The following is a 25,243-nucleotide window of genomic DNA, read 5'->3' as shown; positions in this document are numbered from 1 at the left end:
CAATGCTAAATTGACGGACTTAAAAGAAATGACCCGATATATTTACACTTGACAGCAAAAATTTGAATAAATCCAAATACTTCGAATCGTCTGATTATTGTAACAGTTTTATTCACAATTAATCACATTTCACGAACTGACAGATTCCGCTTCACATCAGTTACATTTTGCATTTAACCTTCTGGTCCAAAAATACAACTGTTGATATACACCAATATGTTGGATCAGTGCCACTCCAAACCTGTACCACTCAGATATTCAGCTTTAACAATTTAATAAGACTGTATGGCTGTGAGTCAGAGGCTAACTGAACTAAGTTTATTTTGAGTGCATACCGTTATAACACTGGAATTAAAGCTCAGTTGTGCAAAAGAGACTTATTTGGACTATTGGACGGTTGCAAAAACTCCTATATCATGGGTCGAATAGCATAATAGACTCGTATTGCATCGTAGACTCCAGATTGTCAGTGAGGCCGGTGATGTCCAGACTTCACCGAGCTCCAAGTCCCTCCACTATGGTCCTCTGGCTGCTGTACATCTGACCGACAGACACCTGCAGTGCAAACACATATAAACGCAAACTCATGAACTCATCCCTGTTCAGCTATGACATGCTTAGGTTTATATTTCAAACGGTTATAGATTGATGGATTGCGGTTAAATGTCCTTGAGAGTGAGATTGTCTCTAAAGCTTTCACTAATTTGTACTCAGTGACTCAACTGAATGACTCAATTTATTACTTTCTAACTTTACTTGTACAGCTATTAACGATTAAATATTATCTTGTAACCCACCTGTCTCTTGATCAGAGCCAGGCTCTCTCTAGCCCTGGTCAGAAGCTGGTCCATACTTTTAGGGTTGTCCACATGCTTATTCTCCCTGAAACCATCCTTTATCCGGCGGAGAGCGTAGTTTCTGTGGGAACAGAGACGTGAAGACACGATTTTATATTATGGATAGATCGCCGATTGACCATGAAAGCCCCTTTACGACCTGCGTATTGCACATTTATTTCGTCACTGTTCTGATACTCGAGGTAAGAAGACAGCTGTAGGAAACCCATTTAACATCACGCTCATTTTGGCAGCACACATACATTATAAAGTAAATACCTGAAGTTGTAAGAAGGGAACTTGCTGCTCTCTTTGATCAACATTCGGTACAACGCAATAACCTGAGTTCGGCTGGAGGACGCCATGCTGACCGCTTCGTCTTCGTTTCTTATTTCTGGTCAGATTTTTGGTGATGTAACATGCCCTATAGCGGCCACCGTAGAAAAACATTGAACCCGGAAGTACATCCCTAACCCTAGCACACGAGGTTGTGTGGGGTTATTGTGAATACCATCACAACTGATAAAGTATTTATTGAATCTAATAAAGGTTGTGATTTTGGAGATAATGACTTCTCTTCGTGCCAATGTTGTCGAGGGACAATTCGACGATGCAGAAGATTCAGACACGTGAGTGTTGGTCCATTATTTGCTGTCGGTATGCCTTATTACGTGCGGATGATGCTACTGTTTACAATCCACATAGAATGTGCCATTATATACAGATATATATATTATAGGCCTACTACAACATCCTAGGCTCAACTCACTTCAGTTGAGTTTCACTAACATTTATGTCAGCCCTACTTCGACTTTCCCCATGTCACGTTAATATGAAAGTAGGAACACAAATAATTTGTTCAATGAACAAAAATGATGTGTGTGATGATTATACTGTACGACAATATCTATATGTCAAGAATGGTCAGGGGTTGTCATGGCTACCCGGCAACAACATGGAGTTAAATGTTGTGTTGCTTTGGGTAGCCCTGCGTGACTGACTGTACTGTGTGTTATTTAACGTAATGTTCGATCTGTTTGACATGAAAAATGTCCTTGTGGTTCAGTCCCGCCGATGCCGTTGAGGTTACTCCACCGGCCGTACATGTGGTAGAAACCCAGGTCAACAGTCTGTCGCTTGAACCTCCACCAACCGGTCTGGTTGAAGGAGAGGAGTATGAGGACTATGAATATGAATATGATGATGAAGAAGATGATGACGACGAGTGGGATTGGAAGGGGTCAGACATTACCAAACGCTACAACAGCATGAACCGACCAGGCCTCAACTCCCAGGTAGGAGATGAAAGTGCTTTACTCATGCATACCTTATATCACCTTGATCTACCGTTAAATGCTAAACGATATTTACATTTACTGTTCACAGTCAAATAAGCAGAATTCTTCGAACAAGGCGCTCAAGTTGTCCACGCCCACCGATAAAGCTTTGAGGAAATTTGAACACAAGATCAATCTGGGTACATTCTCCTCACCTTGTTTCACTTTGTTCTGCTGGTTCACAAAACCAGCAACAGTTTGATGATTGTCTTTCTTACATTCTTTATTCCGGGTAGATAAACTAAACTATGCCGACTCGGTGATCAACAAAGTGACGACAATGCAGAAACAGAGGGATTCTGACACGTACGTTTGATTCCCTATCATTACCAACATTATCCGAGGAGCCAAGATACAATTTTCTGAGCATTTAGAGTAATGTTTTCCTCCTAAATGACAAACAAAGACTGTTTACTCTTGTAGCAACCGCATCCGTCTTAATCTGTTGCTTTCTAGGTTCCGAGTGAAAGACAAGTCGGACCGGGCTACAGTTGAACAGGTAAACCACCTGATAATAATAACATTCATAGTGTCATTCACACTTTTAGTCAAGAGTCAAATAGAATTGTTGAGGCCACGATGCTTCCAGTTGGCAATGTTTCATGTTTCAGATTAACATTCTAGAGGAGGACTTTTATATTGAAACTTCTCCTTCTGCAGGTTTTGGATCCCAGAACAAGGATGATCCTCTTCAAGATGCTCAGTCGTGGAATCATCTCTGAGATCAACGGGTGTATCAGCACAGGGAAAGAGGTGAAATCACACACACACACACACTCTATATGTCTGTCTGTCGGTCTGTGTGTCTCTCTCAACTGGGATGTTGTGATTTAACAACCAGGCCAACGTGTACCACGCCACCACAGCCGCTGGAGAGAACAGAGCGATCAAGATCTACAAGACGTCCATCTTACTGTTCAAGGACCGCGACAAATACGTCAGCGGAGAGTTCAGGTACAGAGACGTCCTCAGCATGGTCTGTTAACCTCTTTCACACACACACACACACACACACACACACACTCACACTCACACTCACACGCGCAGCTGCACAGGCCATCTTCAGTGCTGCCTCTGTGCTTTTTGCAGGTTTCGCCATGGTTACTGCAAAGGCAACCCCAGGAAGATGGTGCGCACGTGGGCCGAGAAGGAGATGAGGAACCTCCTCAGGTGAACTAGGTGAACATCTGGCTCGCAGGAAGCTGGGCAGGAGGATTCCTCCAGAGGATTTGATGTAACCTTTGGCCTCTGGGTTTTAGGCTGCAGACAGCTGGGATACCCAGTCCAGAACCTCTGATGCTCCGGAGTCATGTCCTCCTCATGACCTTCATCGGCAAGGAAGACATGTAAGGACCCCTGGACAGTGTTCTGCTCGTTAATTGAATGGCCAATCAGTGTTCTGCTTGTTTGCATCAGAGGGCCAATTAACATTGTTCTATCAATCCATTTCCCCCTGGTTTCAATAAAGTAATCTGATTTGGGAAGTGTTGGGAAAATTGGGAAGTGCGCCAGTGAAGATTTGTTGACCGGGTCCATATCTGTGGTTCCAGGCCAGCTCCTCTGCTGAAGAACGCGGCACTGTCCGATTCCAAGGCGTGCGAACTGTACCTGCAGGTCATCGAGCACATGAGGAAGATGTACCAGGAGGCCCGCCTGGTCCACGCCGACCTCAGCGAGTTCAACATACTGTGAGTGTCTTCAGCGGTATTAGTCACACTACGTTTGTACCACTCCTTGATCATCTTATATGCAATCTTATTGCATATCTTTGCAATTAAATAAATCTGCTTCAAAAGGGAAAATGGGGAAGATCCCCATTAGCGTGAACAATTCTGGTTTCCTTTGTCAGCAGAACCCAAAAATATGGTTAATCCAGCTAGCGTATTAGTTTCCATTATTATTATTCTTCCATTATTCCATATAAGACAGCGATTATGCGACATCTCTGCAGCTTCAGACATCTGTAGTTCTGTAGTTACTACAGATGCATTCAGGGTCCGTTTACCACCGACCCGTAACCTCCGGGGACACCGAACACGGACGGGAATCCTTCCAGAAGGTTGTGTTGTGTATCTAACAGCCGTGTTGGTCGCTCAGGTACAACAACGGCGACGCAGTCATCATCGACGTGTCCCAGTCAGTGGAGCACGACCACCCCCACGCCCTGGAGTTCCTCCGCAAGGACTGCAGCAACATCAACGGTAGCGGGCACGCACTCACACTCACTCACACACCGTGCACACGTAGCTGACAGTTCTTGTATGCCATCCTACTACACACCAGGGGCTCTCACCACTGAAGGAAACCACTCTGTTTATTTGCAGGGAATCAAAGCACTGTTCTGAAATGGGGTTTACATAGCCGGTGTCAGCACACATTCCTCACTGTCTTTTCCTCACACACGGCTCTCCTCAGACTACCCACAGCAGAACAGAAAGCCTGCATATATTTAGTGGCCTTAAAGGTTGTATCAGCGATTCTGATTGAAACATTAAGTATCACATTCATCTGCTTTTTCCTCACGATCCGCTAGCTGCCCGTCCCATAAGCAGGCTGTCAAAAAAACGAGTCTCTCTAGGCAGCCTCCGAGATCGCACATAAGAACAAATGGTACTACCAACACCTCAAAATCAAAATAAACAGTGTTCTAACCAATCACAGGCAAGGGGTGGGTGTTGTGGTGTTTCACGCTCGTGCCTGGGCTATGCGACCCTTCGATTGTCGTATGTGTTGCGCGTTCATGGTCATGCACGTTCATGAAACTGCGCGTCCATGATCATTTTCAAAACAAGGGGGAGGGAGGGGCTAGCTGGCTCTGTTTGTTTGGAGTCTCGCAACGGAAGTCAGGGCAACCAGAATCGCTGATACAACCTTTAAGCTGCAACACTATTCAGATGGAAATGCCACTTGACATGCATGTGTGACACTAGTCAGGGTTAAAGACACCATCCCTATAAACATTAATCCATTAGTTTCTCTAGGCGATGAGGTCCCTGGAGGCTGACCGTTGATCCCCTGTCCCCCCCCCAGACTTCTTCCTGAAGCGCGGCGTGGCCGTGATGACCATCAGAGAGCTGTTTGAGTTCATCACCGACCCCTCCATCAACAGCGACAACATCAACGAGTACCTGGAGCGGGTAGGTGGAGCGGGTGGGGCGACCAGCAGCTCATCTGGGGCGCAGGTCCTAGCCCGGGGGTCCCAGCTCGTGGGTCTTCAGGCTGCACTTTGGAAAGAATAGAATATCATATATTTTATGAGTTTAAGTGGCAAACAATGTGTGATGTCCTTAAAAAGTTACGTTAGTTGTCATTGTATATCCAACGAGTAGCAGTCTCTAACCAAATAGAGAATGAAAAGAATAGACGTTGTTTAAGCTGACTTTTATTAAAGCAGAGGTTGTGTATTTAGGCACAGTTTTAGTAAAGTTAAGATTGTATTTATGCAGGGTTTGGTTGAATAATAAAGCTGAGATGTGTGTCTGTGTGTGTGTGTGTGTTTGTGTCTGTGTTTGTGTAGGCCATGGACATCTCCTCAGACAGAACGGTGCAGGAGCGCTCGGACCAAGATCGGGTCGACGAAGAGGTGCGTTCACACATCTCTCACAGTACCAGCTGTCAAAGTAAAAGCCCCCATACAGTAAGCTTAACCTCTGACCTTACCCCCAGGTGTTCAAGAAGGCCTACATCCCCCGGACGCTGACGGAGGTGAACCACTACGAGCGTGACGTGGCGGCCATGAAGGAGGAGGACGCCGCGATGCACGCCCAGAACGACAACGTGAGGATGCGGTTTACACGCCACTCATACCTCATAACTCACTGCTTGTTTGTTTTTACAGTTTCGCTTTTTTTCCCCCTGTTTTTTTATTCGCCTTATCGTATATTGATATGATCTTGTACTATTGTTTGTTTTGTGTACTGGCCCTGCGTAACACTTAGTTACGTTTGTATAAAATATTTTTTTTATTTTTTCTCTACTAATGTAGAGGCGGCTCAAGTAACGCTGACTATGTTTTCCGCAGGTTCTTTACCAAACCGTAATGGGGCTGAGGAAGGACCTGTCTGGAGTTCAAAAGGTCAGTGTACCCTGTTCTCAAGGGACATTTCTTATTGCTTTGTGAATCATTGACGTTACGATTTACCTGACTTTAGGAGATTGCATTTTCACGTTAAATTGGGATCGTGGTTTAGATTTGAGCTATTATTTGGGGTGCTAGTGGGCTAGGCGAACCATCAGAGCAGGAAGTGTTAACGCTAGAGTCGCGTCGGTTTCCGGTTCTAGGTTCCGGCACTGCTGGAGGAGAGCAGCAGCTCGGAGGGCAGCTCTGAAGAAGAGGAAGACGGAGATGAGGAAGAGAAAGGAGAGAAACAAGAGGAATCCTCGGTGGATAAGAAGGTAGGTCAAATGTAACTTGTCCATTACCAATCCATGTGTTGTAATGTCGACTCCTAGGTCATTAAAAAAAATGCAAAAAAATGAATTGTATGTAACTTCAAGGTACAGCGTTATAGTATATTTGATTTTTGTAGTTTTTTAAAGAAATGCCAATTAAACTTTGAATATAAATAAAGTTTAGGCACTCCTAAAATAGAGTGCCTGTTGTTGGATCCCAGGCACTCTTTGTTTAGCCAACCAACAAACACAGGGATGTCTTCATAGCTGTCCTCTCCTCCTCTAGGAACGAAAGAAGAACATCAAAGAAGCTCAGAGGGAGAAGAGGAAAAGCAAAACGCCGAAACACGTGAAGAAACGGAAGGAGAAAACGTCCAAGAACAAGTAGAGGGAACCGAGCCTGCCCGGGTTGGGATCACCTCAGTCTGACTTTGTACTCCAGGGACCAGCCTCCAATGCTAGTTCAGGGGAGAGTTGAACCGGCAACCTTTTTAACAGATCTCCAGCCACTGGTCCAACCACACAAGATGTCACTGGAGTCTGAGACTTATCAGAACATTCTGGAAGATGTAACCCATACGTGTAATAGTATGGTTGTTTAATATTCAACCGGCAAGTCTGGGATTTTCACAAAAATAAACCAAACATTAGTTTATGATGATGAAAGCCAGGCTAAGAGGTGAATCTTTTTAAACACTTAAATTGTGACATGGATTTTTATCCAATGTGGATTCCAGTTTGAAAATGAATTTGTTATATGGTTCCCTGATCACTTAATTTAAGATAGTATGGTTGTTAAATAAATCCATAATCAACTCAAACCATAATTAGTAAATGTAGGCAGTTGAGTGGGATTGGTTAAAGGTGTCTGCTAAACAGTAAATACCTTGCCGGAAGTTCTATGCAGTATTTTCTCTGCACCTGTCCCACCTGTCTGCTGCAAACCCTACACAGATGACAAGCAGGGCAGACTGTTTCATCGGCAACAGATGAACAACATGACAAACTCAAGGAAATAAATACTGTTTTATTCATAATAAACCATTTGCAGTTGTAACAAGATATTTATGAAAGAAATAACAATGGTTGAGCTAGTGTCACTGATGGCCGTGTTCCCGAGAGACGACGAATGCTGAACAACGTACTTTGAGTGAGGGGCAGGGGCGGGGCTAAGGCACATTAAGCTTGGATGTAATTAGACCATTTTCCTCTGATGTCAAATGTGGGCGGTTATACATAATTCTTATCTTCCATGATCGAATTGGGCATAAAACAAAACTATTGTCCAATACTTTGAATATTTCATTAACGGAGCTGACCAAATTAGTATAGACTAAAAAATAAAAAAACACCTGTGGGGGTTAGGATGGACATTAATTAGATCAGCTAAAATAAAAAATAGTTCCAGCAACTACCCTCCCCCCACCAACCTGTGAAAGGTTTCATACAGAAACTACCCATAAGCCTCTGGGCTAAAGAGAGGTTTTCCAGCTTTCTGATTAGCTCACAGAGGTAATCCATGATATTTGATTGGCTGTAGATGTCGGGGAGGGGAGGGGCGTGGCAGGTAGGGGCAAGGCGCTCAGATGGTGAAACGGAGTCAGCTCTTGGCCTGCTTCCTCTTCTGGACCAGCTCCGCTAACAGTTTGTAGCGGATCATACACTCCTCCTGGGGGCGGAGCCACAAACGGCAGTTGGAACATTGCGATATATTTTTATGGTCATTCATCATAAGCAATAAAACCTCCGACTACCGAAATCCTCATCCACACGTTGGTGTCAAAGGTAGGTATTCATTTAAACATACCTTTTTCCCTCATTCTTAAAAACAAATCTAGGTGGTTGACAAACTTTATGTTGAACATAACAGCTTTAACGTAGCTAGACACAAACATGTCCGCAACACACTTTGACGTGATCCTAGGTTGGCAGTTGGCACCACCAAACTTGTCAACCTAGCATCACGTTAAAGTGTGTAAGGAACGCTTTTGTGTCCATCTACGTTAAAACATTCGATTGTCAAAATAATCAAACATTATTTATTTATTTTGACACAAAAGTGTTTCTATTAGGCACAAAATGAGCGTGTCCATCACACGCTCATGTTGAGCAAATCGACGGGCCGATACTTGTGGTTTGGTGGCCGGTTGTCATGGAGACGGGTCCGCTCACCTTGGTCTTGCCCGGCACCATCTTGGCGATGCGGTCCCAGCGCTCGGCGGCGCCGCGGGGGATCTGCTGCAGGGCGGTCTCCAGGAGCTTCTGCTGGTTCTGCGTCCACACGCTCTCCTTCTGCTCCTCGGGCTCCTGCTGCGCCTCCTCCCGCTTCTGCTGCTTCTCCTCCTCCTCCTCCTCATCCACGGCCGTCGGGTCAAAGTCCCGCTGCCGCCTTGACTTCACCCTCGACTCCCCGTTCGTGCCTCCTCCACCTCCTCCTCCTCCTCCTCCAGCCTTTTTGGACCTCCTCCTGAGGACCTGTCCCTCCTGCTCCCCCTCCTCCTCTCCCTGAGGTGGGGTCACGGCGGAGGCGGTGGGGGTGGGGGTGGGTTTGATGGTGGGGGTGGGTTTGATGGTGGGGGTGGGTTTGATGGTGGGGGTGGGTTTGATGGTGGGGGCGGGTTTGGGGGTGGGGGCGGGTTTGGGGCTGGGGGCGGGTTTGGGGCTGGGTTTGGGGGCGGGGCTGGTGGTGGGCGGGGCATCCCGCTGGGTCATTATGCTGTCTGCCACACAGCCAGCAGTGGTCGCCTTGGAGGACTGGCCGCTCTTCAGCTCCGACAGCTTCACCAGCCCTGGGGACAACGAGCGGTGACCATGAGGGACATCACAGAGTCAGTGTGGTTAGCCAATAGGCAGGTAGAGATTTAGATTTAGCTCCAAATGTGCACTCATTGTAATAGTTGGGGAATTTCCCACAAAAAGTAACATTTAAGGTTTTCATTATTATTATGATCAACATTTATTTTACCTGTAGTGTTGGTCACACAGTCTTTGACTTGCTTTACTTTTGTGGTCACCTGGAGAGAAAGCGAACACAACCTAGGATTATCACACCAAGCAAACCCACATCTCGGATTAACGATACTTAACGCTAGTGAACGTGATCCTCTTGTCTGCAAGTGAACGTGGCTTGTCTTAAGTGAATGTTGCTCATCTTAAAGTGAATTTTGCTCGTCTTAAGTGAACGTGGCTCGTCTTAAAGTGAATGTGGCTCGTCTTAAAGTGAATGTGGCTCGTCTTAAAGTGAATGTGGCTCGTCTTAAAGTGAATGTGGCTCGTCTTAAAGTGAATGTGGCTCGTCTTAAAGTGAATGTGGCTCGTCTTAAAGTGAATGTGGCTCGTCTTAACCATTATAACTTCACGATCAGACTAAGGAGTAGCGGAGCTGCAGCCCTGCTAGTACGGCGGGCGTCTAGATCAACACGGTCTCCTCACATCAGCGACGGATCTTCCCAGCTCGTGGGCGATCTTCTCCCAGCGACCGGGCGTTCCTCCAGGGAACTTCACCATGTTCCTGCTGAGGAGGCTGATGTCCTCGTCGGACCACTCTGGAGCCTGACACACAAAAACACACACACACACAAAAATTGATAACTTACTTCAGCATAAATTGCCATTACAGCAGTATTTTATTATTTAGCAATTTCCCAACCGTTTTGTCTTATGTACCCCCACAGCCCCTTCACAATGTCTCATGTACACCTGAATCCCATTCAACAAATAGAAATATTTGACATGGTCCTTTTAGTTTTATTGCTCTGACAATGACCAACAAAGTCTTTCAATGCCCCCATGGAAGCTACTGGGGTGGAGGGCTTGGAATCACTAAGGATCCACTTACTTCCCCCCCCCCCCTTCTTCAGCATCACACACACACACACACACACACACACACACACACACACACACACACACACACACACACACACACACACACACACACACACACACACACACACACACACACACACACACACACACACACACACACACACACACACACCTTGGACCATCAGTTTTGGTCCATCAGTTTTGGACCATCAGTTTTGGACCATCAGTTTTGGACCATCAGTTTTGGACCATCAGTTTTGGACCATCAGTTTTGGACCATCAGTTTTGGACCATCAGTTTTGGACCATCAGTTTTGGACCAGGGGTGACTGGTACCTTTTTCTTGCTCTTGCGGTTGTCCAGCCAGTCGTCCAGCTGGTCCTCCACCTCCTGGATGGAGGCCGTGGGGCACACCTGGTACAGGCCGTCCGCCGCCGGGGCCTCGTACACCGGGAACTCCACCTTCACCTTCTTCACCTTGGGACGCTTCTCCCCTACAGGAAGGGAGGTCGTGTCGTGTCAATGGCCGGGACAGATTCGTTCCAGAGCAAACACACGTTCAAAACTTTCCCGAATAGAATATAGTGCTCTCAATGAACTTTTTGTTTTTGCTGTGGGGTTCTGGTGATTGGCTGATGAAGGAGTGAATCCAAAGGGATGAAGGAGTGAATCTAAAAGCAATGTACAAGTGAATCGCCGGTGTCTTACGAGGAGCAGACTCTTGCTCAGCCATCTCCTCCTCCTCCTGCTTCGCTCTCATCTTCATCTCTTTGTGGTCTTCGTAGTACTGCTTCACTTCCTACCAAACACACATACACAGCAGGTGATCAGTCAGTCAGTCAGTCAGTCAGTCAGTTATCAAGAAAGGCATTGAACATACAGTGAGACAAACCAACAGACACTCAAAGACAGACAGTAAGTGGGAGGTTGACCTGGATGGTCTGGGGCAGTGATTTGATTGATAGGTAGAGCCAGATGCTGAGCTTCAGAGGAAGGATGTCCTGCCAATTGGGGCGGTCCTGATCCCTGCAGACGGCAAATCAGAAAGAGCCCCATGAGCTATGACAACACCGCGACATCACATGATAGACGCTAGTCAATGGTCAAAAGGTCGGACGTTAACGCACCTGGGCTCCTCACACGGCTTGGAGTTCGTCTTTTTCTTCTTCTCCTTCTTCCTCTTATTGCTCAGCATTTCATCCTGAACAAAACAGTCATATGTAACAGATGCACCGGGGACTTTGGCTCAATCTCGACCGCCTACTGGCAAACAACAGAAGCTCCATCCTTTCCAAGCCAAGCTTAAAACCAATTGTGGGACTGTTTACGTATTCAGATCCTTGAATGGAATTGATGCGTACCGTCTAACGGTAAACTAGATTACCGATAAATGCTTTAATGATAAGTTAGGGGGGAGGGACATCTTGCTCAAGGATGCCTATAGGTAGGACTACAGACATTGGGAATGGAACCCAGATTATTTTGCCTGTGAGTTTAGGGGACTGCAACCCCATGCAAAAAGGGGAAAGCATCAAGGCGCATAACAAAAAGGTACAAAGTTTGAAGTTTGGTTAACTTTACAAAAGCTGTTTAATTAAAGGGGTGGGGTTATCATGATTAATTAAGAGGGGGAGGGGTCATCAGCAGTTGATGAAATGGGGTGTTTTCTGTTTGATATAAAAAGTGTGGGGTTAACAGCCTGTTCAATCAAAAGGGGGTGTGGTTATCTGCTGTTTATTTAAAGGGGGTGTGTTCTTAGTAGTTTAATTAAAAAAGGGGGGGGGGGCTTACCAGCTGTTTCTCCAGGTAGACGGACCAGATGATGGCGTAGTGTCCAACGGTGAGGATGAGGAAGAGGAGGAAGCCCAGCTCTGCGTTGCTCATCTTCCTCACCCGGCGGTACAGGGTGAAGGGGTGCTTCCAGTCCGGCAAGCCGTTCACCAGGATGTCATCGTACCTGGAGCCACGTCACATGATCCAGTCAGACCCCTGGGTACCACACACACCGGGGGAGGCCTGTGTGTGTGTGTGTGTGTGTGTGTGTGTGTGTGTGTGTGTGTCTTACCGCATTCTCCTCTCCTCATCCTTCAGGACTTCATAGATTCCCACCAGCTGACAGGAAAACAAACAAACATAACTAAGTCAACACACCCACACGCTCCTCAGGAAGCAAACAGACAGTAAACACTACACAACCAAACACACACAACCAAAACAAACACACAGAACATAATGCCAAAAGTAATAACTGCAGGACCAAACACACACCAGTGTTCCCATGGAGACAGGGTACACGTTAATAAAAGACACAGCATGGCACGGTAAGTGTATAGGGAGCCATGAGTATACTGAAGAGGGGTGTGTGTGTGTGTGTGTGTGTGTGTGTGTGTGTGTGTGTGTGTGTGTGTGTGTGTGTGTGTGTGTGTGTGTGTGTGTGTGTGTGTGTGTGTGTGTGTGTGGTGATGGGAGACAACTCCTACTTGTCTGAACTGGCTCTCTGCGTTCTCATCCTTGTTCTTATCTGGATGGAGGGTGAGCGTGAGACGCCGGTAGGCCTTCTTGATTTCCACCGGCGTGGCATCCTACGGTAACCCAGAGGGAGGGAGGGAGAAAGAGAGAGCGCAATAAAGGGGAGACAGAGAGAGACACAGATCAACCAAGGCCAATTAACACCTGCATATTACCTCCGAGTCATATTTATGAGAAGCGGAAATGTATGGTGTCGGAAATATGTCAATCGTTAATCTTTTTTCAATCTGTTAACTAATGGATTAATGGTTTAATATGAAACATCAGGCCCTATTAATTATGATCCATACGTGCCAGTGCCACGGTAAGCCAACAGCTGTCTGCGGACGTGCGCCGGGTTTAGCGTGCGTGGCATAGGCTATCCTATAGCCGAATGCACAGCAGAGACGCACTGTACTCTGCTGTTTATTCAACGCCGTAGCCCGCGTAACGGGAATGTTGGACCGATGGAGTAACTTAAATCTTTAATATGACCCGGCTACAGAGACACCAATGTAGGGCGGCCATTCCGCGGCACACTGACTAGGACCCTACCTTGTCCACGGAGAGGAACTGGTAGAAGGTCTGTGGGATTTCTTCCACCAGATCAAAGAGCTCTAGGTCGGTGTCCCACGAAGCCACAGGAGATAAAACACTATAAAAAACACACGATAAAAAGAGTAGCGATCGACCGGGCGGGAATAAGAACATGGTTGATCGTTGAGTCACGGCCACATAAAGACTGTTTAGTGAATGCTTGTCCAGACCCGGCCGGCAGTCCAGTCCACTACTATACTACACACCGTGGATGTATACAGCAGCCAGCGACACGCACTACTCGAACACTTCCGGGAGCTGTGGGCACTGCTTTCAAAATAAAAGTATAGCCATCCTACTATAACGCTGCTAGGTAAATTACTGCACTGTGGAATGCTAATTTATTTCCGGCATATTTTCAAAAAACCTGTAACTAATATATTTGTCTTGGCGGGATGTGTGCTCAACTCTGAGTCTGTAGCGTTGATGGAAGCACACGCCACAAATCCGTTGGCAGTTAACTGGAATGAACGCACATAAACTACGAGAAGCACCGCTGAACTTACTTTTCACCACTAGATGTCAGTAAGGACATAGGAGGAGGAAGTCGTTCTTATGGTACTTTTGTGCAGAGGCGAGCTCAATTTGAAAAGGTATCATGACCTTTGTCGGACATTCTTATGCCTAAAACCCTATTTGGCGTCTTTATAAATGGTGCTTACATTTTCTTTCTTGTATATTGTAATGGAGAACGTCATACCATTATTTCATTTTGATGCGTTTATACTTTGTTTCCTACAGTATGCCATATAATTGTATTGTTATTATTTTCTTTGTATCTTATTGTTTAATTAGATAATTGTTTAATACGATGAAATGTTTCACAACTATTTCTATTCAGATGGTAGCTGTAAAACTGTGTACATGACAAATACATCTGGAAACTTGAAACAAAACAGTAAAACATTACTGTCTTTATCATCATCTAGATTCAGTGTCAGAATTGACTTGGCGTATTACACACACTTAATACACGAAGCTTTGATGTTTCCTTTACAATACAAAAAAACGAACAAACATAAAGATATGAACAACAGTTTGTAACTGACATTAAAATATCACACCAACAAGCAATCCAACAAAAATGTCCTTTGTCGATACGATCATGTAACTATGCCAAAGCCGGTAAAGCTAGCTGGAAATGCTAATTCGATTGTTAACGTTCTGGGGCGACTTTGTACACATGATGATTTTGAAAACGGATGTCACAGCATGGCATATGGAAAATAGATGGAGTGTAAATATGGCCAGTGCTAATATACAAGAAATTGGGGGAATTTTGAGGTAGAGGAACATTTTCAAGTTAGGAATTAAAGACCACAGACTAATATACCAAACAGTTTGTATAACTTTGCCTACATTTGTTTCATTAGAATAATGTCAAAATACATCTGGAATGATGAATGTACAATCAAGGTTTATTTTTAGTTAAATTTCCAGAGATTTATCGATTTTCCCAGTGCAAGTGTCTTAGTTGTGGGTCCGATTATAAACAGTTTTTTACATGGAACAGAAACCCACAGAAATCAGTTGACCTCCGTGTCAATTCCCTCCTTCTCCCTTCCAACGCGTTCTGACAGACGGAATTTAGTCTTCCTCTCTCAGTGAAGTAAACTTACGTATGGTGTTCTTCTGACAACCCCAACACTCTCCCAACGGAGGTTTCCCCCCCTCCCCCGGTGTCCCTCCGTCTACCGTCTCAGTGGGACGGTTGGCTCCGCCCCCCCTGGTTCCCCCACCACTAGCCTGGGCGACCGGAGGTCAGTCTTACTGCTACGCCCGTCGCTGTGTCCGTAGAGGTCCGCCAGTTTCCCGAAGTCCGCCCCCCACTCCGTCAGGAAGTCGTAGGCGTGCTCCGACTCGGAGCTCGGGGACTCCAGGGAGCTGAGGGACTCGGCCGCTGATCCGCTGCCCTCGAAGGCGTAGGTCTGCAGCGAGTCGTACGGGGGCGCCGCCGAGTCCAGGTCCGCCTCCAGCAGCCGGCTCAGGATGAACTCGCGGAACACCGTGTTGTCCGGTGCCGGCGGCGGCGGCTGAGGCTGGACTTGCGTCGGTGGCGGCGGCGCCATCGCCACGGTCGCGTTGTGTTGCGGCTCTCTGTAGCGCGCCGCCAAGAGCTCCGGGGCGTTGTCGTAGCGGCGGGTGCCGGCGCCCTCGCCGTCCCGCGTGGCGTTGAGGTGTCGGAGCGCCGCCATGTCGAAGGCCTCTGTGTCCTCCTCGCCGCCGCCCTCGTCGTCGTAGCGGACGATGTTCTCCCGGACGTCGCGGTCGTCGTCCAGGGTGAAGGGGTTCCTCCTCCTGCGCCTGGCGGTGGCGACCAGCAGGACCAGACCTACAGGGACCGGGAGGGTCACAGGAAGCACCGCGTCAAGGGACCAGGAAGCACCGCGTCAAGGGACCAGGAAGCACCGCGTCAAGGGACCAGGAAGCACAGCGTCAAGGGACCAGGAAGCACAGCGTCAAGGGACCAGGAATCACAGCGTCAAGGGACCAGGAAGCACAGCATCAAGGGAACAGGAAGCATAGCGTCAAGGGAACAGGAAGCACAGGGTCAAGGGACCAGGAAGCACAGCGTCAAGGGACCAGGAAGCACAGCGTCAAGGGACCAGGAAGCACAGCGTCAAGGGACCAGGAAGCACAGCGTCAAGGGACCAGGAAGCACAGCGTCAAGGGAACAGGAAGCACAGCGTCAGGGGAACAGGAAGCACAGCGTCAAGGGACCAGGAAGCACAGCGTCAAGGGACCAGGAAGCACAGCGTCAAGGGAACAGGAAGCACAGCGTCAAGGGAACAGGAAGCACAGCGTCAAGGGAACAGGAAGCACAGCGTCAAGGGACCAGGAAGCACAGCTTCAAGGGAACAGGAAGCACAGCCTTAAGGGAACAGGAAGCACAGCGTCAAGGGACCAGGAAGCACAGCGTCAAGGGACCAGGAAGCACAGCGTCAAGGGAACAGGAAGCACAGCTTCAAGGGAACAGGAAGCACAGCCTTAAGGGAACAGGAAGCACAACGTCAAGGGACCAGGAAGCACAGCGTCAAGGGACCAGGAAGCACAGCGTCAAGGGAACAGGAAGCACAGCCTTAAGGGAACAGGAAGCACAGCGTCAAGGGAACAGGAAGCACAGCGTCAAGGGACCAGGAAGCACAAGGGACCAGGAAGCACAGCGTCAAGGGAACAGGAAGCACAGCCTTAAGGGAACAGGAAGCACAGCGTCAAGGGAACAGGAAGCACAGCGTCAAGGGACCAGGAAGCACAGCGTCAAGGGAACAGGAAGCACAGCGTTAAGGGAACAGGAAGTACGGCGTTAAGGGAACAGGAAGTACGGCGTAGCAATGACGTGATTGTGCAATGAAACATCAGGAAGTACTGTGTTAAGTGTCCAGGAAGAACAGGGTCGCACTAAGATGGCTGTGGGACTCTCTAAATCGACGCCACTTCGACCTGGGCGGGACTTTACGTCCTACGTCACTCGCTATGGGTGTGCATGTGTGCGCATAGCCGTCACTCGCGATGGGTGTGCATGTGAGAAAGGGTTTGGCTTTTAGTGTCTATGGGTTGGTAATAACGGTTCTGATGATTTTTCTGATGGAAAAGTGGTCTTTTATTTCCATAATCTTTGTTCAGTGAACGCATAAACCCGTTTGTTAGTTAGCAGTTAAACAAAATGCGATCTCTGTGTTTAGTTACCAACGACCAACGTTTAAAGACTGATGATTGGGGGTTCGATTCCCTAGTGATGCAAGGTTTTTTCTTTCATTATGGACTGCACACACAACGCGAGTGACGGATACTCGCACAATGTACACACATCACTGTCTTTACAATTTCTGATATACAGTACAAAAGCTGAAACGATTAGCCAGGAGTGGGAAAGATGCAGACGCAGACGTGGGAAGCAATAAGACACACCAACACACAGTTGCCTGGTGCAAAGTGGTTCAGAGTTTAATATAAATAGTTAGGGTTAGCTGGTATGGTGTTATTTGGTATGGCTATAGTCTAATGTTAGCTTAGTTTGTGTTGTTTCGTCATGTCATTTGTAGAAATATAGCCTATCATCACAGACTGTAGGAATGTCACCCACCCTCCATCGCGTACGACACTGACGCTCGTAATCCTGTAGTGCAAGGGAGTTCGTGCACAGATCCCTGAGACAAACGGCTACGCGCACACATGCACACCCATAGCGAGTGACATAGGACGTAAAGTCCCGCCCAGGTCGAAGTGGCGTCGATTTAGAGAGTCCCAGATGGCTGTACATTGTAGAACTAAGGAGTACAGTGTGACAAGAACAGGAGGTAGGCCTACATCGACCACCAAGATGAGGTATAGGGTGACACAACAGGAAGGACAGTGTGACAGGATATATAGTGGGTCACCAACAGGAAGTACAGTGTTACACTGACATGCAATAAAGTGAAACGTGAGCGGAAGGTACAGCGTTTGCCTAACAGGAAGAACATGTTTGGAATAACAGGATGGACTTTCAACAACACCAAACTTATTTTTGTCTAGTCAACAACTTCCAACAAAGTGTTGCGGATAAAACGTTGCCTCATCATTCTACTCCAGATGTTAAAAGTGTACACCATCTGAATACTGATTCAGGAATTATTCAGGGGTATATTCTGGAGGGAAAACAAGTGGGTAAGCGACATACAGCATCGGTTAAAAAATGTAACAGTAGGCATACATCTCCTGGTGCAAGCTAGCTCAAATAAAAGACGGTGTAACCATGTCTGACAAGACTAGAAGGCACCGTCGCTGTCACATCATCTTCCCTACATCTGTTCCAGTCGACGACATACAATCAACCCACATTTCTGTCCTTCTCCCGACCTGGGTAAAAACCTCATTTCATCAACAGCTAATATAGCATTATCCACAATAGGCCCTTTCACACACACAATCACTCCATGACAGCCACCATCATCTTGGCAATCATGACCAACAATCACCATGGCACCACGAACAACAAAGGCCAATCAGAGATCCTATGTATGCCTAAAGGATCCTGGGAAACCGTTAACAAAGGCGCTCTCAGACTCATCGTCCATCTCGTAATCTTCCGCTCGGTCGATGAAAGAGTGTCATCCTATCTTCTGATTGATCAGTAAATGGGGTCGTCTTGGAAGTGCGGCCACTCAGAATTTTCAATTTTCATCTGAAAGGTACATTAAATGTTGACACTGGCAAGACTGTCGCTGTATGTTCTTCTCCTCTCTGGCCTCTAACATGTCCTCTGGTCGTAACAGTATGCCTTCACTTCAAGTTGAACCGGCAACATTTATATTTTAAAATGTATTTAGCAGATTTTGCTTACCTTCTTAAATAAATATTATCTATCCATCCATCCATCTATCTATATGTTCCAAAATACATCTGTGTATAAATGGTTAGACTACCTTTCAGTTATGACAGACATTATTGATCCCAGACCTTCTACATTGGTTATTTTTTCTATCAGATCAGTAAATGGTAAACAAATTTGGCTGAATTAGCCCATAGCGCTTTCTAACCTATGGCTTTACAATTACTGCCTCACATTCACCCATTCATACAGACATTCATGCACAGATTCATGCACCAACGGCGGTGTCAAAAAGTCTGTGTGTCCCTCACCCAGCAGCAGGAGGAGGCAGGCCAGGATGGAGAGCAGGGCCGCAGGGCTGAGTCCCGCCGCCCGCAGGAGGGACGACTCCTCGCCGCAGAGCGAACGCCCCCCGTCCGCGTCGCACGCACACACCCGGACCGAGAGGGTGCCGGTGCTGCTGAGGGCGGGGGGGCCGGCATCGGAGATCAGCACGGGCAGCAGGTGGAGCGGGCGCTCCCGGCGCAGGAACCCCGCCCGCCGGGTCAGCACGGAGGCGGTGTTGTCTGGAGGGAGCAGAGTTACAGAGCGAGGGGTTCGTTGACCGTCTGTTGGACTGTAGGTCCGTTTGAATGTGTTCACTCGTCTGTCTCTCTGTATGTCTGTCTGCAGCTGTCTGTTGGCCTGTGGGTCTGTTTCAGTGTGTCTGCCTGATTTCCAGCCCTTCCTGTTCAACTGTCTGTCTGTGAACTGAACAATTCACATTCACATTCAATTAGATCTCTTTTCACAAGCACCTTAAAAAACATTTTGAATGTACCATGTACTATAATAATAATAATTGACACTATTGTGTAACACCATTTACCTCAGTTGCTATTCTTATTTGTATATTTTTGTTGTTGTGAATCGCACCTTCTGGATGACATTTAAATTTCGCTGTACTCTATCCAATGACAATAAAGATAATTCTATTCTATTCTTCCTGCTTGCTTTTCTGTGTGCCTCATTAATCCGTCCATCTGCGGTCTGTGTCTCTGCCTGTCTGTCTTCATGTTGTCTAACCAAACAATGTGTATATATCTGCATGTCTCTCTCTGCCCCTCTCTGCCTGTCTCTCTCTCTCTCTTGCTCTGTGGGTGTGCCTCTGTCTCAGCCTGTGTGTCTGTTTCTCTCTGTCTGCCTCTCTGTATGTGTGGGTCACCCTGGTTGTCCCGGAGGGTGAAGTTGGCCGTCGCCCCGTCCCCCGGGGACAGCAGGGAGAACAGGAAGCGGTGTCCGGTCTGAGGCTCGTCTCTGTCCACCGCGCTGATGGTCTCGATCACCTGGAGGGAGCACGGCGCAACCAGTCACCGGTGAGAGCCGATCGCCATGGTAACCAAGCAATCCCCACGATGACAATGTGTCCGATCGCCAAAGTGATGGATTCATCGCTATGGTGACGAGATCATTAACCGACAATGTCCCTGACTACTGATTGCCTCCTTGGGGAATGGTTTTTCGTGGTAAATGGAATATTTGCTATATGCCAACAACCAAATAGAGATTATTATAGGTTGGGTAGAAGGAATGAAATATTTTTTAAAAGATGGTACAGGGCCGGAGGGTCTTGTGCCAAGAGGCACAAGACTTTGACTCCCAGTCAAAGGGTCCTGGGTTTGATTCCCCAATGTCTACAGCCTTACCTTTTGGCCTCCTAGAGCAAGGGTCCCCCCAAACCATAACTGTGACATAATGGCAGGTATCTGAATTCACTGTAAGTCAGGTGGGAATCAAGTGTCTGGCAAAAGAGTATAGTCAATTTTAGGAGGGTCTCCGAGTCTCTTCATCTACATCTCTTCAACTCCCAGGTTTTGACCCCTGACCTCTTGGCCGCTGTGTGAACCCTGGCGACCTGGGCTGAGATGGTTAAACCTGAAAGTTAAAGTGAAACCATGTGTGTGTGTGTGTGTGTGTGTGTGTGTGTGTGTGTGTGTGTGTGTGTGTGTGTGTGTGTGTGTGTGTGTGTGTGGTTGTGTGTGTGTGTGTGTGTGTGTGTGTGTGTGTGTGTGTGTGTGTGTGTGTGTGTGTGTGTGTGTGTGTGTGTGTGTGTGTGTGTGTGCGTGTGTGTTAGTGTAACTCCCAGAACAATTTCAGCCCAGGTGGGAAATAACGACCCACACACACGCAAAAAACAACATTAGGGTCATCAGAACTTCATGACAGGAAGTCCAGTGGGATTGGAGATGCCATCTGGTCAGCTGATAGGAGGAGAGGAGAGGGAGGTGTGGTTTTGGCCACACCTCTAACTCCTCTCCTCCAGAGGAGGAGCACAGAAATGTGCTCCTCATCATCCCCATACATAGTGAAGGTCACTCGGCTTAGAGAGAGAGGGGGAGAGAGAGAGAGAGAGAGAGAGAGAGAGAGAGAGAGAGAGAGAGAGAGACAGAGAGAGAAAGAGAGACAGAGACAGAGACAGAGACAGAGACAGAGAGAGAGAGAGAGAGAGAGAGAGAGAGAGAGAGAGAGAGAGAGAGAGAGAGAGAGAGAGAGAGAGAGAGAGAGAAAGAGACAGAGAGAGAGAGAGAGAGAGAGAGAGAGAGAGAGAGAGAGAGAGAGAGAGAGAGAGAGTTAAGTTGACATTTCGAGAGTTGGACCAAAAACAGATTTACTGTAAGGGATGATCCCTCACTTTAAATGTTAAATACAACCCCCAGATTATCCTCACTTATCTCTACACATATTAAAACAAAACCGTTGAATATGTACGATTCAGTTAAATAAACATGTTGGCACTGGGGGCATCTCTGTGCCTCCCCTGGAGCCAAGAAACCCAAGCCGTACCTGCTGTTCCTGAGTGACCTATATCTGAACTCGCTTTGGATAACAACGTCCGCTTAATAGTAAAAAATAAAAACAGCTGAGCGCAACTGTTCTCCACCCTCGGGCACCAACCTGCCCCCACCCACTGCCCTAGAAGTGAAGGTCACCGTGGCAGTGTGTTACCGTGTCTGCTGAGTCTGACACAAGCTCCAGGTGTGAATGAGCTTCAGAGTTTAACCCTTCAGCGGCGCCCGGCCCACCATCTGGTTAACAACACTTCCGGCTGACTGAGCAGCTTTTTCTCCTCCGCTGAACACTTAGCCAGCACGTTTGTGTTGTGTGGGTTTGCGCTGCTCGCCCGGGGGAGAGCCTGGGTTCCCGGTTCCCCCGGTTCCCCACTGAACCGGCGGAGGCGCTATGTTTGGAATACGAGCTTAGAGCAGAAATGCGGCGCCACACGTTCGTTATGGAGCTTCTTTGAGTGACCGGATCCTCTTACGGTATAAGGAGAGGATGAATGAATGTGGATACGACATATTCCGTTCATAAGACTAGATCAAGGTAGGGCTGCACAACCTAGTTTCAGAAATAGCAATTGGCGAGAGCGCAGAGTAGGCATGAGCCAGGACATTTTGCTTGAGGAGGCCTACAGGAAGGCTGTTGAACACAGAACACCCTCCCCACTAGACTATCAAGCCGTCTGACCCTGGAAGGTGATTGGCTGGTGGCTGTCGTAGTGAATGAGGTAGTGGATAGCGTCAGTACCTGGCCGGACCTGGCGTTCTCACACACAAACGGTTGGTAGTCGATGGCGAAGGCCGGAGCGTTGTCGTTGACGTCGGTGACGGAGATCAGAACCACAGACGTCCCCACCTGGCTCGGGTCCACTGGACCATAGAGAGAGAGAGAGAGAGAGAGAGAGAGAGAGAGAGAGAGAGAGAGAGAGAGAGAGAGAGAGAGAGAGAGAGAGAGAGAGAAACAGACAGACAGACAGACAGACAGACAGACAGACAGACAGACAGACAGACAGACAGACAGACAGACAGACAGACAGACAGACAGAGAGAGGGAGAGAGCGAGCGAGACCGACAGAGAGACAGAAGGAGAGAGGGAGAGAGGAGGAGGGGGGAGAGAGAGGGAGGGACAGAGATATTTGGTTGTCAGCCGAGACCGCTTAGAGAGCAATCAAACAGTTTTTTTTCTGTCTGGAGAAGATTAGAGAAGTGGGACTGCTACAATTAATCTACCCACTTGGCCAGTGCGTGTACACAGTCCTCCCTCCCTCGGAGGCAACACCTTTAAGATGAAGGTCTGACATTTAGTGTGATTTGAGTTTTGATATGAATTAAAACAAAAATCTAAGTGTTTGATTGCTTGAGTTGTTCCATGTTGAGGTCAAAGGTCAGGCGTTTTCTTAAGCCTGAGATATGAACATCTCTCTGTGGTCTCTTCTCAGGGGCATATTGATGAGGGTAGATGGCGAGATGTGCAGCACTTTTAAGAAATACCAATCCATTGTTTTTCTCAAACAATGAATTGATCGCTGGTTTTCTAGTGTTCTAGCATTCTAGCATCCTAGTGTTCGAGTGCTCGAGTGTTCTAGAGTTCTAGTGTTTTCTAGTGTTCTAGTGATGGCGTTTTCTAGAGTTCTAGTGTTGTAGTGTTCTAGCTTTGTAGTGTTCTAGCATTGTAGGGTTCCAGTGTAGCATTGGTGTGTGTGTGTGTGTGTGTGTGTGTGTGTGTGTGTGTGTGTGTGTGTGTGTGTGTGTGTGTGTGTGTGTGTGTGTGTGTGTGTGTGTGTGTGTGTGTGTGTGTGTGTGTGTGTGTGTGGGGGGGGGGGTAACTCACGGCTCTCTGAGGCCGTCACAGTGATGTTGTGCAGAGAGACCAGCTCTCGGTCCAGCAGCCGGGCCGTTCTGAGCTCCCCGGTGGACCCGTCGATGTGGAAGTACCGCTCCAGGTCCGTGTTCCTGTCAATAGAGTACCTGGAGAACCAGGAGAAACACACACACACACACACACACACACACACACACACACACACACACACGTTTACACCTGCCTTAAAATGAACGACTAAGCACATATGTTTAGTCAGCAGGAGAAGCGTCGGATGTTGCCTCTCAAGGAGTTTGTCCCTCTCATGTGGTTGGCTTGTGGGGGAGGGGGAGAAAAGGGTGAATCTTGGGAGGCAGCTGGATTCGAGACATTAATATCCCGCAGGAATCCTCTTGCCAAACTTCAAAGTGAAGCGTTTGTGTCCCACCACAAGTGGTTTGGACCAATCAGTGTCCTACGTGGGGCTCAAGATCTACGGGAAGACAGAGATGGACAGATGGTTCGTCCATTTTTGGAAGTGCCTGCCCTTATCCAAACAGTTTCCAAGGACGATTTCCCAGATGGTTCTGTAAATCGAACAATCTGGTGCGTCAGGTTAGTATAATGGGGGACTGTGAAGCCTTTGAGACTAACTGAGATTCACGGCTATACAGATAGATGTGTTTTGACGGAGTCGGGCAAGGTGAAATCAGGTTCATTATGCTCTTCTTATAAAATGTAATACACTGCCCTTTTCCCACCTCTTCCCATTTTGAGCAGTTTGTTTTACACTTAATGCCACACATCCACCCATTCATTTAACAATTCATCCATTCATACACAGATGGCCCCAACCAGCTCATTGGGAGCACTCAAAGGGTGATTCTCGATTCACGCGCAGTGGTGCCGTGTCCCGAAAGACACTATGAGGTAGGGTAAGGGGTATGGGTAACATCCCCTCAAAATTGAGATTTTCGATGGGCACACTCAAATAAACTGAGAATGCTGCAGTTGTGGCTTGCTCCCACAATACCTTGCGTGAAAATGGAAAATCAAGAAAAATCATAGGCAAGATGGCGGGCGAAAAGATGCGACGGGATCGAAAACCACAAACGTAAGTGTTTTCTATGTTAATAATCATTAAATAAATTATAATGATCATCGCATTATCATTATGCCGTTTTCAATGTTATATAGGCATTTTCTTCCAGCACAACCCCCGGAGCAGAGCTCCCGGACTCACGCCGGGGGCCTCGGGGCCCGGGCAATATCTATAAAGCATAATCATTTAAATAATTTAAACTAAAATGAATAAGATATTTTTTTTTTTTTATTATAATGATAATAATAACAAGTAATGCATAAATGTAATGTAACATTTTGAATAATGATTCATTTTAAATCAAATTTGAAATGTCAACTTAATAATGTTAAATGAACTAATGAGATGTTTTTCCAAGAATAGCTCCTACCTGACGGGGCTGTTGGTGGAGTCCGGGTCCAGAGCCGACACCCTGCCCACACTGGTGCCCACGTCGACCGCCTCCGAGACGGCCATCTTGGCGAGGTCGGAGGAGAACACGGGGGGCTCGTCTACGTTCTTCACCAGCAGACGGACGGTGGCACGGTCGCTGAACGGACCAAGCGCCACAAAGCGAGGATCCACGTAGCGGTTGGTCACCTCCACCGTCAGGGTGTAGCTGGGGCGGGCTTCGTAGTCCAGAACCTGGGAGGGAGAGAGGGGGGGAGGGAAGGGAGGAAGGAACGAGGGGAGGAGAGAGGGGGAGGGAAGGAAGGAAGGAGCGAGGGGAGGAG

General features: G+C 47.5%; 4 protein-coding genes across 4 annotated transcripts in view; 1 reads left to right on the top strand and 3 right to left on the bottom strand.

Annotated features, from left to right (window-relative positions):
* Positions 1-89: 89 nt before the first annotated feature.
* Positions 90-1,256, bottom strand: lyrm4 (LYR motif containing 4). The gene is made up of 3 exons (XM_060059127.1): positions 1,116-1,256; positions 798-918; positions 90-555 (listed from the first exon to the last, which is right to left on the bottom strand). Exons 1-3 carry the CDS (start codon positions 1,199-1,201, stop codon positions 493-495), a joined length of 270 nt encoding a protein of 89 aa, XP_059915110.1. The 5' UTR covers positions 1,202-1,256; the 3' UTR covers positions 90-492.
* Positions 1,257-1,323: 67 nt separating this feature from the next.
* Positions 1,324-7,606, top strand: riok1 (RIO kinase 1 (yeast)). Its single transcript, XM_060059125.1, has 17 exons — positions 1,324-1,465; positions 1,903-2,131; positions 2,223-2,313; positions 2,410-2,479; positions 2,630-2,672; positions 2,834-2,926; positions 3,015-3,127; positions 3,263-3,343; positions 3,433-3,519; positions 3,724-3,861; positions 4,271-4,374; positions 5,204-5,310; positions 5,691-5,756; positions 5,840-5,950; positions 6,195-6,248; positions 6,455-6,568; positions 6,852-7,606. Exons 1-17 carry the CDS (start codon positions 1,404-1,406, stop codon positions 6,951-6,953), a joined length of 1,665 nt encoding a protein of 554 aa, XP_059915108.1. The 5' UTR covers positions 1,324-1,403; the 3' UTR covers positions 6,954-7,606.
* dnajc1 (DnaJ (Hsp40) homolog, subfamily C, member 1) lies at positions 7,573-13,747 on the bottom strand. The gene is made up of 12 exons (XM_060059123.1): positions 13,456-13,747; positions 12,873-12,974; positions 12,458-12,504; positions 12,184-12,349; positions 11,520-11,593; positions 11,325-11,418; positions 11,101-11,191; positions 10,729-10,886; positions 9,998-10,117; positions 9,531-9,579; positions 8,738-9,354; positions 7,573-8,234 (listed from the first exon to the last, which is right to left on the bottom strand). The coding sequence occupies exons 1-12, from the start codon at positions 13,609-13,611 to the stop codon at positions 8,166-8,168; spliced, it is 1,743 nt and encodes a 580-aa protein (XP_059915106.1). The 5' UTR covers positions 13,612-13,747; the 3' UTR covers positions 7,573-8,165.
* A 727-nt stretch (positions 13,748-14,474) lies between these two features.
* Positions 14,475-25,243, bottom strand: part of LOC132463167 (cadherin-7-like) — a 12,973-nt gene continuing 2,204 nt past the window's right edge. The window contains exons 4-9 of the mRNA XM_060059118.1: positions 24,901-25,154; positions 23,459-23,595; positions 22,376-22,497; positions 20,013-20,133; positions 19,120-19,374; positions 14,475-15,829 (exon numbers count right to left, since the gene is read on the bottom strand). Of these exons, the coding sequence (XP_059915101.1) occupies positions 15,189-15,829; positions 19,120-19,374; positions 20,013-20,133; positions 22,376-22,497; positions 23,459-23,595; positions 24,901-25,154 (1,530 nt within the window). The 3' untranslated portion in view covers positions 14,475-15,188. The remainder of the gene's footprint in view (positions 15,830-19,119; positions 19,375-20,012; positions 20,134-22,375; positions 22,498-23,458; positions 23,596-24,900; positions 25,155-25,243) is intronic.

Source organism: Gadus macrocephalus, chromosome 8, assembly GCF_031168955.1.
Source record: "Gadus macrocephalus chromosome 8, ASM3116895v1".
NCBI lineage: Eukaryota > Metazoa > Chordata > Actinopteri > Gadiformes > Gadidae > Gadus > Gadus macrocephalus.
The sequence above is the reverse complement of the archived record's forward strand: the minus strand, read 5'-3'. Positions and strand labels throughout refer to the sequence as shown.

What these genes read in the sequence shown, in the direction of transcription:
- dnajc1 (XM_060059123.1), bottom strand. Translation starts at nt 13,611, where the DNA reads ATGTTCTTATTCCCGCCCGGTCGATCGCTACTCTTTTTATCGTGTGTT. An exon ending in TCTACCTGGAGAAACAGCTG is followed by an intron (nt 11,594 to 12,183) that starts GTAAGCCCCCCC and finishes TGTTTTGTTCAG; the next exon opens with GATGAAATGCTGAGCAATAA. An exon ending in CACTGCCCCAGACCATCCAG is followed by an intron (nt 11,192 to 11,324) that starts GTCAACCTCCCA and finishes TGTGTTTGGTAG; the next exon opens with GAAGTGAAGCAGTACTACGA.
- lyrm4 (XM_060059127.1), bottom strand. Translation starts at nt 1,201, where the DNA reads ATGGCGTCCTCCAGCCGAACTCAGGTTATTGCGTTGTACCGAATGTTG. An exon ending in TTCCCTTCTTACAACTTCAG is followed by an intron (nt 919 to 1,115) that starts GTATTTACTTTA and finishes CTGTTCCCACAG; the next exon opens with AAACTACGCTCTCCGCCGGA. An exon ending in TGGCTCTGATCAAGAGACAG is followed by an intron (nt 556 to 797) that starts GTGGGTTACAAG and finishes TTTGCACTGCAG; the next exon opens with GTGTCTGTCGGTCAGATGTA.
- riok1 (XM_060059125.1), top strand. Translation starts at nt 1,404, where the DNA reads ATGACTTCTCTTCGTGCCAATGTTGTCGAGGGACAATTCGACGATGCA. An exon ending in GATGCAGAAGATTCAGACAC is followed by an intron (nt 1,466 to 1,902) that starts GTGAGTGTTGGT and finishes CTTGTGGTTCAG; the next exon opens with TCCCGCCGATGCCGTTGAGG. An exon ending in TACGTCAGCGGAGAGTTCAG is followed by an intron (nt 3,128 to 3,262) that starts GTACAGAGACGT and finishes TGCTTTTTGCAG; the next exon opens with GTTTCGCCATGGTTACTGCA.